The sequence below is a fragment of the Cornus florida genome, unplaced genomic scaffold, assembly GCF_030987335.1.
Source record: "Cornus florida cultivar Cherokee Brave unplaced genomic scaffold, ASM3098733v1 CherokeeBrave_3.0.0_Hap2_Chr01, whole genome shotgun sequence".
NCBI lineage: Eukaryota > Viridiplantae > Streptophyta > Magnoliopsida > Cornales > Cornaceae > Cornus > Cornus florida.
In genome coordinates this window covers 71,077,813-71,091,876 of record NW_026775571.1, presented here as the reverse complement: position 1 = coordinate 71,091,876, position 14,064 = coordinate 71,077,813, and the positions used below count along the sequence as shown (strand labels likewise).

Sequence of the window (14,064 nt, the reverse complement as noted above, 5' to 3'; positions counted from 1 at the left end):
ACGCTTCAATTCCATTTCCAATCTTGATCTTGAAATTAAAAATAAAAATTACAACTCGTTCGGACTTGTTTTGACACCGAAATTAGTCAGTTACAAAATATATATCTCACAATGAGATAAAATTATTATATGGTTCGAAATTACATGATTTAAATAAATTACAACTCCATATGCAAGTAAATTTGTTATTTTTCTTCAGATTTTGTTTTGCATGTGAAGTTGTTATTATTATATGGTTCGAAGTTGTTTGGAACACTAATTGGTCAATATGTTTGGTCATTTCTCTTATTAGGATCTGTTGCATTACAATAAGGTGATGTTTAAGTACTCAAATTAGCGTTTAATTCTGAATGTATTTAGTGCTTATCCAATTAAGTGCGTTTGATCATGTACATTGAATATCGCTGTAGTGAATGATTAACGCGGAAAATCCAAGTGAATGCTTAACGCAGAAATTTCAAAAAGATTTCAAAAAATATTTATTTTTAACTCCCACTTAAAAACTTCAGCACTTAAACTTCAACTCTTAAAATTTCAGTACTTAATTTTCAGTTTTATTAAAACAAACACACCAACCCATATAATTAAAGGGCATAAATGACTTTTCATATGACCATTTGACGTCCCTGAGTTCATTAAAGTCAACTTTTTTTTCTGGTTCTTGCTCTCACATAATCGATCTAAACTCTAAAGCCAGACATATGCAGTATCCAAATCGAGAGATTAATGTGATTAGTAGGAGGGATGGATGAGATACGCAAGATTGCTGCGGCCTATTTCCAGAGGAATTTTAATCAGTGTTCAGATAGAGAGACGGCAGAAAAAATAAAACAATTACTTGAGGAAGACATACAACTGAGCCTTGATGTGTGCTTGAAATTTACGAGAGAAAACGCCATGTGTGCGTATATAGTTCGAAGTGGTAGACCATTTTGCGACGCCTGTGGAGTTTTTATCAAGGGGGCCCACTTTTGTTGTGACAAGTGCTGGTTGGACACACAGAATGGTAGCAGCGTATTCAATATTTGTCCCGAGTGTTACGGTACCGGAAACTATGCTCTTGAACACCCCATCGTCTTTGACAACTATTCGTTGTTAAAATTCATGAAGGAAAAGTTTGTGACAGAAACAGAGTCTGATGAGGTAATTAATTTATGGTTGATCATTCATAGAATCAAATATTTTCAATCACTTCTTTCTTCTCACATACTGATTCAAAAGTTTAAGGAATATACATGTATGTGTGTGAAGGAGTCCGATGAAAGCACTTCCACATCCCAGGAGCCTATCGTCCTGGCATCTATGGCTGTAAGTTGTTTGTCCTTAATTTTCTATTCCGTGTATACAGATAGATGGATAGATATATACATATAATTTGATTGATTAATTTATTCCAGAGGAGAAGGAGATAAATTTAGGTTGTCTGAAACTTCAATCTATCAATTACATAATGCATAGGGTAATTGTTACAAGGAGACTTGTCCCATATCGGAACCGGATGAGAAAGTGATTGAGTATAAATGGGTGAGTATGCAGAACAATCCAACAGCTTAAGCTTTTGAGTAAATGAGCAAATACCCACCCGTTACAATTGATATCAAAGCCAGGAATTCAGGTTTTCACCCTAAGTAGGCATAGTGATCCAACCCCAACGAGGGTATGTATAAATGGGTGGGTTATGTTCGGATGAAAAAGTGATTAAATATAAATAGGTAAGTTATATACAACACTATTTAACAATTTATCTTTTTGTATAAATAAATAAGGGCCCACCCGTTACACTAATCCAGCGCGACATGCAATTAATGATCCTTTTTCCTGTTTGACAGATACAAGAAGTGCTCAAGATGAAAGAGAAAAATGTATGTACAGATCAACCAACTATATATATATTTTTATTGATTTTATATAGGATTCGAATATCAGTAATTAGTTAAATATTTCTCTTTATTTGGATTCCTAGAATGAAAATTGCAGAACTTTGTCATTTCTCCTAAATTAATTAAGGGTAGAGAGATATAAACTATTTACTTACATGGTTTTGGTTGAAAACTTTTTAGCTTAAAGTGCTGGAGGACAAGAACCAGGAACTGAAGGACGAGAACAAGGAACTGAAGGACGAGATCAAGGAGCTGGAGAGCATGCTGGTATATTCATCACCTTAGTTAATTATCCACCACCATACAATTATACATACGTGTGTGATACTGGTAAAGCGGGAGTGGGAGTGTGAACAAATTCGAGAGCATGAATGCAAAAGCGGCAAAATTAAGTCACAAATAGTGAGAATGGAAGCGAGAGCGCGCACGCTGAGCGTGAAAACAGAAGCCCACTCCGAATGTAAGAGCGACACTCATTAAGAAATATTACGTGACTATACATGTTTTTACGTCATCCTCATTTTGTGTTAAAATAATAAAGGAAATCAATCAAGAGACTTTTTTTCAGACAAAGTAAAAGAAATTAGCAAAATTTGAAATGTTTTGCTTCTTTTGTATTAGCAAAATTTTAAATGTTTTGCTTCTTTTGTTTTAAACTTGAAGAAAGAATTTTGTCTACCCACTTTAGTTGTTAATAGATTTGGTGATTTTTTTTTATCAACATATGCGTTAGTGTCATCTTAAGTACGTAAATTTATTACCTTCTCCGTGGGAAAATTAGATTCTAAGAACCAAATCTAAAGAAAATTGGTCTAAAGTGACCATTTTTGGAGTGGCAGAGGGCTCTGTTATTTGGACTCTTATATTGTGAGGGCCAGTTTAAAGAACATGGGGAGCCATTGGGGGAGTTGGAATCGGGCGTGGCGTCGCATATTCCGGTGGACTTGGTGCTTCACTTCAACATCGGAAAAGGGTGATGCCTACATTGGAAGATGGTAACACAATTGTATGGTTTGTTTTTTGAAAGAATTCAGAATCTGGATTCGTGGAGCCTTACTGAGGACGAGAAAATTACAATGGCAGATCTTTGAGTGGTGAACAAGGAGACAAAAACCTGAAAACATACAGCAACGCTCCAAGCGTAGCTCGCTAGTTTGGTTATGACATAGGAAGTTCCTGTTTGTCGAATGTCCAAGGATTTATCGCGACAGCTTCCTTCGTGTTTTTGCTTATTGAAGACAATGGCGAGGGCTACAGCAGACAAATTACCTGCGAAAAGTTTAGGATGCTGACTCTCGAGGTGAGGACGCTCAAAGTGATGGGGTTCGAGGACTCTTGAGGTGAGGACACTCAAGGTAATGCGGAGGAGCTCAGAATGCCGACGCTTGAGGTGAAAACCGGAGAACCGGAGAATATGGACGCTTGTAGCATCCATCCCATAAGCGATAGAAAGAGGAAGAGAGAACTCTACTAGCTCGTTCTCCACGCAGCTGTTATGAGACTTACTTTTTGTATGAGGTTTCTATATATATATATATATATATATATATATATATATCTTCTTAATGATGCATGCTTGTGTTTATGCTTTTCAGAATAAATGGAATTCTGCTTACAGAGCTTTGGAGTTTGCAGCCAATGTTGTGAATGCGGCCTCCAACCGATGCCAGCATTATGTGACAAGTTCAATTTCCACACATGCAAGACTTTCATGTTTCAAGATCGATTTAGCCAAATAGACAAATACAAGATACAATACGTGTATACGGATGGATACAGGATCATATATAAAACTTTTGTGTCTTATTTAACGTTTGTTGAGTGTTATATAGTTTTTGATGTATTTTTAATATGATTCTTGAATTTACACACTTCGCTTAAACTATTTTGTGTCTTATTTAACGTTTGTTGAGTGTTATATAGTTTTTGATGTATTTTTAACATGATTCTTGAATTTACACACTTCGCTTAAACTATTGAAATAGTGGGATTTTTACTATTGAAATAGTGGGATTTTTACAAGTTTCTCTCCAAATCGAGATCCTCTAATGTTCTTAGGTATTGTTTGGTGAATTTAAATCGAAATCACAACTTTAAAACGAATAAAAATACATTTGCGTTAAATCGAAACCTTTAGACACAACTTTGGTCTTGGCAAACACATAATTCATGGTGGTGAATGCGTGCTTTGCTTTTAACATGATTTCAGTGAAGTTTTACCATTTAATACACATATAAGATTCAATTATAAAACCAGTTACTACAAAATTACCCCGACATATTTGAATTTACTTCTAACCACCCACCAATTTATCTACTAGTATTTACAAGAAAACGCAGAGCATACATGAACTAAAGCAGTCTTACCCCTAGTAAGTTCAGATCATCAACTCCACGAAAACATTTTCAACATTAGTTTCTTTATTAAGGTCACTAAAAACAGTGTTTTGTCTTCTCTCTCCCTCTCTCTCTCTTTTTTAATTGAGAATTGTTTATGGAAAACTGAACCAAACATACCTCAACTTTGCTATTGAACCTTGAATTTCTTTCCCAGTTTTTCCATCCGGCAGCGAAGGAGCAGGGCAAAAACGAAAAAAAAAATGGCATTATTTTAACACGTTATACAAGTGCCACACACACACACACACACACAGAGAGAGAGAGAACTGCTTAAAGTCAAAAACAGTTTAAATTTTCAATTAATATTAACTAGTATCAAGTCAAAATGAGGTAGGAATACAAGTTCAACCTTCTTAGTTCTTACAAATAACATGGGAGTCCAATTAAATGGTTGCAGATTAAAGAAAAAAAATATCAGCCTAATTAAAACCTACTGGCTAGTCTATCCAAACGGTTCCTTTCCTCTGCAAAGCACAAGTTAAACAACAGGTTGCCATATAGTATACAAGTTCATAGAGAGAGGTCAAAGAGAAGTGCCTGACTTGGTCTTTCTTCCACTTGGTACTTAGACAAGACACAGTTCATGGGAACAAACTCTTTAGAATTCATCAATGCCAGATCATATCCGGACAGCCCTGGTCTGCCCCTGGTTGAGCATATTATGCATTGTCTGGCTGGAAAAAAGAAATTTCAGATATTATGATGAAAATATAATAAACGGCGCCATAATTTAGCAATCAGGAAAGCATATGCGGTTACCCACCCACCTACAATATGATCAACCTGTGGCGTTTAATTTCTCTAGAAGGATCTTGTTCAGAAGACCTGGATTTGCCTTACCTTTTGATTCCTTCATCACCTGAAAATTCAGTTATGATGTTGTGAGTCATCTCATAAGTCCAGAAGTCTAGATAACACAACCGAGAAACCATACTAGTCAAACTTTGCAATAATTTCCATACCTGCCCAGCAAAGTAACCCTGTAACTTAGTTTTTCCGTTACGAAATTGTTCCAGCTGCTTGGGATTTTCTGCAATTACTTTGTCCACCATTTTCTCAATCTCAGCAGGGTCTGTTATCTGTTATTTTCAAAATATGAGAAGCACCCACAGCACCCACATAAGTTTCTACAAAAATCATTATATTTCAATCAAAATTATCATGCGCGTACAAAATGTTTCAGCCAAATGAAATGGGTGCATTCATTCTATCATATCAAATCAACTTATGTAATTTGGGCTCATTCAACTGTGCTCTACGCACGAATTTCATGTTTGAAAATGCTGCTTCATTACTTAGAATGCCAAGCAGGAGCAGTTCAGTCTTGACATAAGTAATTTTTGAATAATTGAGCAAGTTAATGCAACTGTAATGGCATAATATTTAATCAACTTAACTCCGAAAACTTCAAAAGAAACATCATCAAACACAAATCAGTTGTGTGGGAGTATGCTTCCATAATATGGTTGGGTAATATAAGCAAAGACCAATAAGAACGCAGTGAGGAAGAGTGATGGGATCCATATTTAGGTAATGCTTAAGGAAAGGAAAGACGAAAACTAATTTGGGTGGAGATAATGAGGAAAGATATGAGAGCACAAGTCTGATTGAGGTTATGGCATTATTAGGATAAATAGCTGATTCTTCAGTCGACCCTAAATAGTTGGGTTGAGTTGAGTTGAGTTTGCAAGTTTAACCAAACCCAACGTCAAGCAGTTCATAACTTCATATTAGGCTCAGCTAGCTCATGTGCACCATTTCCAACATCTCAGTGTTTATAATAAAATGTTGTCCTTGCTATTTATAAATCCCTCAAATTTTTAGAAAATAAGAGGTTATGATTTAGACGGCATTACATGGTCCTAGTGTTCCTCCAATGCTCAATGAAGTCCACAGCATCAGTACGAGAGCAAGCGGCTGTCTGCCAGCCTCAGCCAAACGATTCGTCCTCAAACTATCACATTCTCCATGCACCCACCAAAAGTTAGCTAACATTACCACCAGCCATTTCACTCAAATCTGTAGATGAAATGACAGCAAGGTCCACCTGGCAGGAAGACCATGAATGGATCTGAAGTTTGAGAAGAAATTTCTCGAAGAGCAAAGGCCAGTTCTGCCTCATTCTGGATAATATATGTGCAACAATTACTGTAGTAACGGCCCTCAATTCCTGACTTTAGAATGGGCGACCCCCAGCAATTGGTCCTCATTTTGGCTTGTGGATTTAACATACTCGGGAATTAAATATATATATATATTTTGATAAGTACTCGGGAATTAAATATAGCTGCTCATTCCGAACCAATGAAAGAAGAATCTATCTCCACGTGTCTAATAATGAACCGAAATGAAACCCTAGTTGAAACAGCATAAAGCCGGTCAATGGAAAGACTGATAATTGAATAAACATTAACAGATTGAACATTATAAAGAGATTTAAAAAATAACGAATGGTTTTATCAATACGGACTGAAAAAAATACCTGACTTATCAAAACTGATGAGTTGGCCAGAAAGAGTCGCCGCATTGCGCAAGAAAGACTCTTAAGTTCAGGGAATAAACGCTTAAGAGTCAGAACTTTAGAACTGGAAGGGGCCCAACCCAACATCACCAAGATCTCAGACAGCCTACAAAGCTATTCCCCACCACCTCGTCTCCAGTAGTGTTTGGACATGTATTTCCTCAATATTTGATTGCCAAGGAGTTCCAATGACTAGGGTGCCCTGTTCAACTATCTGGTTAGACAGAATTTAACCTGCAAACCCCATTATCAAGTGAATATTAATGGTTCACCCTCACTCTAGTTGTCGAAGGCAGTTGCCAGCATACTGGAGTGCACTCTAAGAGGGAAAGAGACCCAAAAAAGGATTTTGAGTGAACCCAAACTGTCTTGCTAGCTGATTGGGGTTGTAGAATTCCACTCCTCCTACCTTGCTGTTGATTGAGCTTAAAGAGGCTGCCAAGTGGGCAACAGATTCAGGCTCCATACCACACACTGGCACATCATACCCTCTCTTTCACGAAACTAAAGATGAAAAGCATACTTTCTGACCCCTATGAATGGGGCTTCAGTGCTTATTGTAGACAGGAAGATAAGGTTTTAGTGAGGCAAAGGCAAAGACTCAAAGGAGACCAAGGCTTGGATCCGAGCCATAGAATTTCTTAATTCTGACACAAGGTAATTATTAGCTTTCAATGCAGCTGTTTTTCTCATTAATCGTATGCCCAGAAAAATTTGATCCAATTTGTGAAGCTCAAAAATAGAAGAAAGAGTGAAAGGTGCCCTTAACAGAAAGAGTACGGGCAGGGGTGCAAAAGAGGATTTCGAAGAAGGGAATTCACTGAACCATTGTCAAAGAAAATTAAATAAACCCCATCCATAAAGTCGAGTTCGACTATGGAACGGAATCCTGCCTTGAAGCGTATTTCCACTCTCGAATTGGGCTACTATTCCAAACAGGATCTCAAAGGATCAAAGAAAGCGGCCTGGCCATCTCTGAGATTTCAGCTAGCAAAAAGGGAGTTAGTAACTTAGTGGGGTTTGGTAAGCTCTTTGGGTTAAAAGTACAAAGCTATCAGGCTCATCCCTGTGGTTGTTTTTCTCTCAAGACGCTTCACTCACAAAACGAGCTTTTGACTACTAGTTATTTGAAATATTTCATGGGTATTGGATGTTAATTTGATTGGTGATTGCTTTTCTTTTTTTGTTTCGAAGTTTGTTGGTGTAGCCACTGTTTTATTATTATAAGTTCTTCATTGCAATAAAGGAAGATGGAAGATTCAATAGTCAACTAAAAGTGTATTTAGATGACCTCTTACTTAGGCTCACATCCTCTCCACTCTACCAAGAACTAGTTGTTGAACTCCTCTGCCTTTGCAACTCCTTGTCCAAACACTCTCGATTTTAGGCTCTCAATTAGTACTGTAATTTATTCTGACAGAAACTCTGGTAAATATTGAGCAAAACTGGAATTAAAGACATTCATTAGGTGAAGGCAACACCTATCAATGTAGACTATATTGAATTGTCTTTAAGTGTGTCTCTCTTTGGTTTCTTGACTTAGGTTTTCATTGAAGTTAAATTGGGTATTACGAGCTACAACTTTGCACAACATGTACCTAGGCCCAATTAGCTTGGTCTTGAGATCCTATTTGACTACTATAAAATTAAAGTACACGATATAACAAGCACACTATCCTTTGGCTGGTTCTGCAGTGACAGGGACTGTTCTACATGTGGTGGTCATGACTCATGAGGGGGGCGTGGCCGAGGTAGAAAATCCTGACGATGTACTCACTGTGGTCTCACTAATCACACTCAGAATTATTGTTGGGATCAACCCGTTCCGAACCATGATTAATATAGTCAACGAGTTCTCATGTAAGGAGAAGTTGTTGTTTTGATTTGCCTATGTCCTCAAAGAAAAGTGAGATCTTAATTAAGGAAAAGAGAGCTTCCATTTCCTATACTTGAAATTTGGCCCATCCTTATTGATACGCTTGTAGCTCCAGTAGAAGGGAGCATAGGTGACTACCCTGTCTAGAAGGGGAGTTCAGGTTGATTAGTCAAGATAGGGCTTTAATAAAAGGGAGAGTTCACTCATCCTACCTAAACCACTGCCTCTTCCCCTGCATACCTATGAAATATTCTTCTTGTTGTACGAAGTCAATTGCGTATTTGTTGTGCGACAGAAGGTTTGATTCAGAATCACTCAGAAAATATGTACAGAAACAGAATAATCCCAAACATCCTTCTGATCTGAGCAGCCAGTTTAAATGTTAGAAGAAAAATGTAAAATGAGGACTCGAATATTCGCATTTTAAGAGAAGGAACAGCAGTGCAGTTCTTTTGTTACTGCAAAAAAAACAAGGAGAAGACAGGCACCGTGTTTCTTGGATAAGCATGCCTATTGCGTGAATGCAATATTGACAACCCATATAATTTGAAATTTTTGCATAGAATATGATAAACAGGGCAACTACTCCTGGTATTTATAATTGAAAAACAGCATCCCAAATGTTCCCATCAATCTGGAAGCGTCCAGAGTTGATGTCAACAAAATACAAGTAGTGCTGTGGAGAAGGCGAATAATATGGTGGTCTTGGAACTCCAATTCCATTTCTTGGATCAATTTCCTAAAATCCATGAAGCTTAATCATCAATTGTTGGACAACTATTCCAACGAGAAGCATGAGATTTTCTAAGGTAGGTAAAGAGCTATGTAAAGAGCTATTTGATAAATGTAGAGATGTACAAAAATAAATAAATAAACCTTGTTTTCTTGAAAGTAACATTGAAATTCTATGAACTGATCTTCCTTGCATTAAAGTGGACTAATGTTTCATCTTAAATACTGTTCAACAGTACACGGTACTACTTTATTCCATCTTCAAACCTAGATGTAAACTATGACAACTCTCCTCAATTTAGAGACATCAAATCTTGCCTACTTCATCTCTTTGCTTTTCTTCTCTCTTTTTCTTTTTTCCCTACATTAAGAGAATATTAATAATGCAGCCCTTAAATAACAAATTACTCATTTGTTATATAGTATCCATGAAGCAGTTAATTTTCAAAATTAAGCATCACATTCTTCACAAGAATTTGGGCTGTTGAAGTAAGACCATTGACATAACAGTACATCACAAGGAACACTTAGCATTTGACCAGTAAATCACTTGCATCAAAGTGAAAGAACTTACCTGAACTAGATTCTTTTCTTTAATCAGTCCCTTGACCGTTCCACCTTTAGCTATTAACTCAAATAGTATCTGCAAATTTTGTGAAAGGAAAAAACTTAGGTATAAATAAATAAAATAAAATAAAATAATACTAATAATAAGCTCCAAAAAAATAAAAATAAATAAATAAATACATTCATAACCAGAATTCTCTTTATTTTTCGCTTAAGGTCGTTACTCCTTAGCACAATAAACCATTCTTGACCAGGAGAACTTGAGATGGACCTACACAAACACCACCTCACCCAAATACCACTGAATATAAGGGTCTGTGGTGATATATCATAAAGTCGCAATGTCCTGTTCAACTTGATGATACAACCACTTTCTTTCTATTGGTGCGAAAGTAAGTACATATAACCTCAGTAGGGACGTGTGTGTGTGATTACCAATTAGGGAAAAAAAAAAAAAAAAGTAAGTATATATACCTCTTTCCCAATCTTTCCACTAATCGTCCCACCTTTGATCGAAGCTATGAGTTCAGCTAGTTCCTGTGGCACAAGTTTGATCTCATTTATAGAAAGCTTTTCATTTTTCATATAGGCAGCGATATCACCCATTATCCAATTGGCAGCCAGCTTTACATCAGCACCCTTGGCAATAGTTGCATCAAAAAAATCTGCAACCTGAGACATTGATTTAATAAAGAGCAATCAATATTAGATCATTCTAGCATAATACTATGTTAGGCAATGCTACAAAGCAATGATGGCAATGCTAGGTCGGACCATGATTTTAGAAGGAATGCTTGTTTAATGCTATGAGGCTTGTCTTGAACTGACAATTGAAAGAAGTGCCTCAAGGCATAGCCTCAGATGCTTACATAATCACTTGCTCAAGCCAGAAACTGTGAGGCATTCTAAATGTACATGCCATATCATTGATGCTTGCATATGATCATCCTTTTCTCTCATGGTAGCAAAATTAATTTGTTCACACCATTAATCTGATATGGATTAAAAAATGAACTTTTCAAATAAAAAATAAAAAAAATCATTTGTCTGAATTGTCACAAGTAATATTAAATGCATACATAAGAATATGTAACATTGGAAAGTTCACTTTGAAGGTATTTTTTCATGGTTTACAGACTTCAACCAAACATAAGCCTACTACATTTCTTATTGTTACATCTACAGTAGCAGTAAATTAAATGATTCAGTAAGTTCAGTTTTACCTTCGCTGACTAGAATTTGAACTCATAAAATTTTATACGACAATAGACCCAGAAACAATCGGTATCAGTGAAATTATACTGAACTAGACTTACATTTATGTCATTGGCAAGGAAAAGAACGTCCTGCATGCTCAGACCCAATTCTTCATACCTACGACGCTTCATTTCTGGAAGTTCTGGTAAAGAATCACGAATATTATCAACATATTCCTTTGTGAGAATAACTTCTGGAAGATCAGGCTCCGGGAAATAACGATAATCTGAAAGTCCTTCCTTTTTCCTCATTGTAACTGTTTTCTAAAGTGCACAAAGGTTAATGGATCATATAAGTAGACAGAGAAACCAAGGTGGAACACATATTATACATGTAAGAACAACAAAGAAAGATGCAGCTACAACCTGAGCACCCTCTTCCCAAAGACGAGTCTCCTGTACAATTTGATCACTCTGGCCTTGACTATGGAGAAGCACCTGTCTTGAAATCTCAAAATCTATGGCCCTATTCATCGCCGAAAATGAGTTCAAATTTTTAATCTCAACCTGTCAATGCAAAATGGGATAAAATAAATTAGCTGCCAGAATGCATGCCCACTCATATACTTAATAAGCACATTTTACAATATCTGGAAAAAGAACGTACATTTTTATCTACCGTAAAAAAAAAAATTTGACAGCCACATTTAGAAGTTAGTCAGTAACACAAATTCAAAAAGAGACTGATACAATAAAGTGTTTAATCTCACAAATAACAAATTAGGTCTTCTGAAGGAACCAAAATGGGAAGTAAACACAGCAGTATCAGTAACCATAAATTAACCCAAACATCTGATTGTGATTTTTCAGAGTTTATGGTTTCGATTTTTTATGATTCACGCAACCTTACTAAAACCATATTGGTGATTGATTTTAAAATTATATAGCAGTCTTAGCAACAAAGTTGTGCATCCACTATACATGCTCATGCATATCACACTATACTCAAAACCACAACAGCAAGCAAAAAACAACTAAAATGACTAAATAATTGCCATTTGGTAACCTTTGTCCCAAACTCAGACTGCCCAACAGGTCGAACCGAGACATTGACATCACAACGAAGTGAACCTTCTTGCATATTGCCATTACTCACACCCAAATACCGAACCAATCTCTGTAATTCTGCTGCATACTCTGCAGCTTCAATACCAGTTCTCATATCAGGTTCAGAAACAATCTCAAGCAAAGGCACACCTGCCCTGTTCAGATCAACCTGCACAAGGAAACCAACAAAATCAACAATTAAAGTTATGTAATTGTCTAATTCAATAGATATATAAATAGATATTTAGATTAGCCTTGTCCACACCGTGTTCATGTCCATGTCTTACTTTTTTAGAATTTGACATGTCACTGTATCAGTCTCCTATCGTGTCTGTGTCACCTCTCAGTATTTGGTCCAACATTTTAGGGAAACTGTTAGAGGGGCATGGCATTCTCTAACTTCAATAATACTTGAGATTCTGAGTCTTTGCTGTTTCAATTTATCAGCAGTAATTCTAATTCATAAGCCATAAAATAAATTATACAAGCATCTGATGTGCACCAAGCGGATGCAGCCCTTATTGATACAATGTATGCAAGAGCACTAAAAACCTTCCGAAAAGGATAATATCCATCACAGACTCAGTATACTAACAGCATCAAGTATCAACTAAACGAAAACAGAAATTGTCCCATAGCACATAAAGATTGAACCATTTAACATATTACTATATCATGAATGAATAAAAAATTCATTGAAAGCATTATAAATAAATGACTAATAGTTAAATTAAAGGGGGAAAGTAATTTCCTGTGAGTAGCTCCCATTTCCCGTATGAAGCAACTTCCCGGCATCCTCTTCCATATGTACTCTTGTAATGCCAAACTTCCTATGCCCACCACCAAACTCCAGTGGAAGATCCAAATCAATGAACCCACCAGTTGCAATTGGGATATCAAACTGGGATATTTGGTATCCCTTTGGAAGATCAGGATAAAAGTACTGTTTCCTATCGAACTTCGAGTTCAAAGACAATCTACAGTTGAGTGCAAGACCCAATTTCACTGCAAACTCAATAACCTTCGAGTTCAACACCGGCAATGCACCGGGCAAACCCATGCAAGTTGGGCAAACACTGGTGTTTGGTTTGGACCCATAATTGTAAGGGCAACTACAAAAGGCCTTGGTGAGAGTGAAGAGCTGTACATGGGTCTCTATACCAATGACTGCCTCATAATCTTTTGAAGCATTTTCAAGTGTTTTGGATTGGGTGCGTGTTGTAACTTTCAATTGGGAGTTTTGCTTCTCATGTGTTGCAGGTTGTGTTTGTGTGGTTCCCATAGATGAATACAAAACCGCATGTTTTCTAACAGAGAACACAGATGGGTATAGAAAAAAAGGGCGAGTTTGAATCCCTCTAAAGAATGTCAGAGCCATCTACTGGTGATTGAAGCCCAATTTGAATGTCAATCCATGTAAAGGCAGTGCCTGCAGAGAATCAAACATAGCATTGATGAGCAACGATAGTGAAATATTCACACATTTACATATGTGTCTATATATTTGTGCGTTTGTAACCATGAAAAATGAAATTTTGAGCTAAAATTGATTAAAAGAAACCAAACTATTGAATACCCAGAAACTATGTTTGAGTACACAAACCTTGGAAAGCAAATGAGAACAATACAGATGATAGAGCTCGACGAATGCCCACAAACAACCCAATATGTGGCAGTGAAAAATTGTAAAGGGTTTGTTTTGAAGCGTATGGTATAAACTACGTCGTTTTGTGCTGGGCTTCTTGAATCAAAAAATTGTACGAGTCTTGAGCCAAACGCTGCCCT

At 36.7% G+C, this 14,064-nt stretch overlaps 2 protein-coding genes across 12 annotated transcripts; one reads left to right on the top strand and one right to left on the bottom strand.

Annotated features, from left to right (window-relative positions):
• The first annotated feature begins 680 nt into the window (after window positions 1-680).
• LOC132299955 (uncharacterized) lies at window positions 681-3,747 on the top strand. 7 transcript variants are annotated; one of them, XM_059796876.1, is made up of 6 exons: window positions 681-1,143; window positions 1,252-1,308; window positions 1,459-1,524; window positions 1,830-1,862; window positions 2,061-2,147; window positions 3,476-3,747. In XM_059796876.1, exons 1-6 carry the CDS (start codon window positions 745-747, stop codon window positions 3,617-3,619), a joined length of 786 nt encoding a protein of 261 aa, XP_059652859.1. In that variant the 5' UTR covers window positions 681-744; the 3' UTR covers window positions 3,620-3,747. The 7 variants fall into 7 exon arrangements, with proteins under 7 accessions (XP_059652859.1, XP_059652850.1, XP_059652841.1 ...); XM_059796867.1 differs by having other exon boundaries at window positions 1,228-1,308; XM_059796858.1 differs by having other exon boundaries at window positions 1,222-1,308.
• An 803-nt stretch (window positions 3,748-4,550) lies between these two features.
• On the bottom strand, window positions 4,551-13,979 carry LOC132299925 (glutamyl-tRNA(Gln) amidotransferase subunit B, chloroplastic/mitochondrial). 5 transcript variants are annotated; one of them, XM_059796841.1, is made up of 10 exons: window positions 13,883-13,979; window positions 13,034-13,708; window positions 12,239-12,451; window positions 11,599-11,739; window positions 11,293-11,496; window positions 10,451-10,648; window positions 9,984-10,052; window positions 5,243-5,359; window positions 5,044-5,139; window positions 4,551-4,954 (listed from the first exon to the last, which is right to left on the bottom strand). In XM_059796841.1, exons 2-9 carry the CDS (start codon window positions 13,655-13,657, stop codon window positions 5,059-5,061), a joined length of 1,647 nt encoding a protein of 548 aa, XP_059652824.1. In that variant the 5' UTR covers window positions 13,658-13,708; window positions 13,883-13,979; the 3' UTR covers window positions 4,551-4,954; window positions 5,044-5,058. The 5 variants fall into 5 exon arrangements, with proteins under 5 accessions (XP_059652824.1, XP_059652828.1, XP_059652804.1 ...); XM_059796845.1 differs by having other exon boundaries at window positions 4,551-4,950; XM_059796821.1 differs by having other exon boundaries at window positions 5,048-5,139.
• Between the last annotated feature and the right edge of the window lie 85 nt (window positions 13,980-14,064).

What these genes read in the sequence shown, in the direction of transcription:
- LOC132299955 (XM_059796858.1), top strand. Translation starts at nt 745, where the DNA reads ATGGATGAGATACGCAAGATTGCTGCGGCCTATTTCCAGAGGAATTTT. An exon ending in TCGTCCTGGCATCTATGGCT is followed by an intron (nt 1,309 to 1,458) that starts GTAAGTTGTTTG and finishes CATAATGCATAG; the next exon opens with GGTAATTGTTACAAGGAGAC. An exon ending in AAGTGATTGAGTATAAATGG is followed by an intron (nt 1,525 to 1,829) that starts GTGAGTATGCAG and finishes CCTGTTTGACAG; the next exon opens with ATACAAGAAGTGCTCAAGAT.
- LOC132299925 (XM_059796841.1), bottom strand. Translation starts at nt 13,657, where the DNA reads ATGGCTCTGACATTCTTTAGAGGGATTCAAACTCGCCCTTTTTTTCTA. An exon ending in CGGGAAATGGGAGCTACTCA is followed by an intron (nt 12,452 to 13,033) that starts CAGGAAATTACT and finishes GGTTTCCTTGTG; the next exon opens with CAGGTTGATCTGAACAGGGC. An exon ending in TCCTTGCCAATGACATAAAT is followed by an intron (nt 10,649 to 11,292) that starts GTAAGTCTAGTT and finishes TCAATGTCTCAG; the next exon opens with GTTGCAGATTTTTTTGATGC.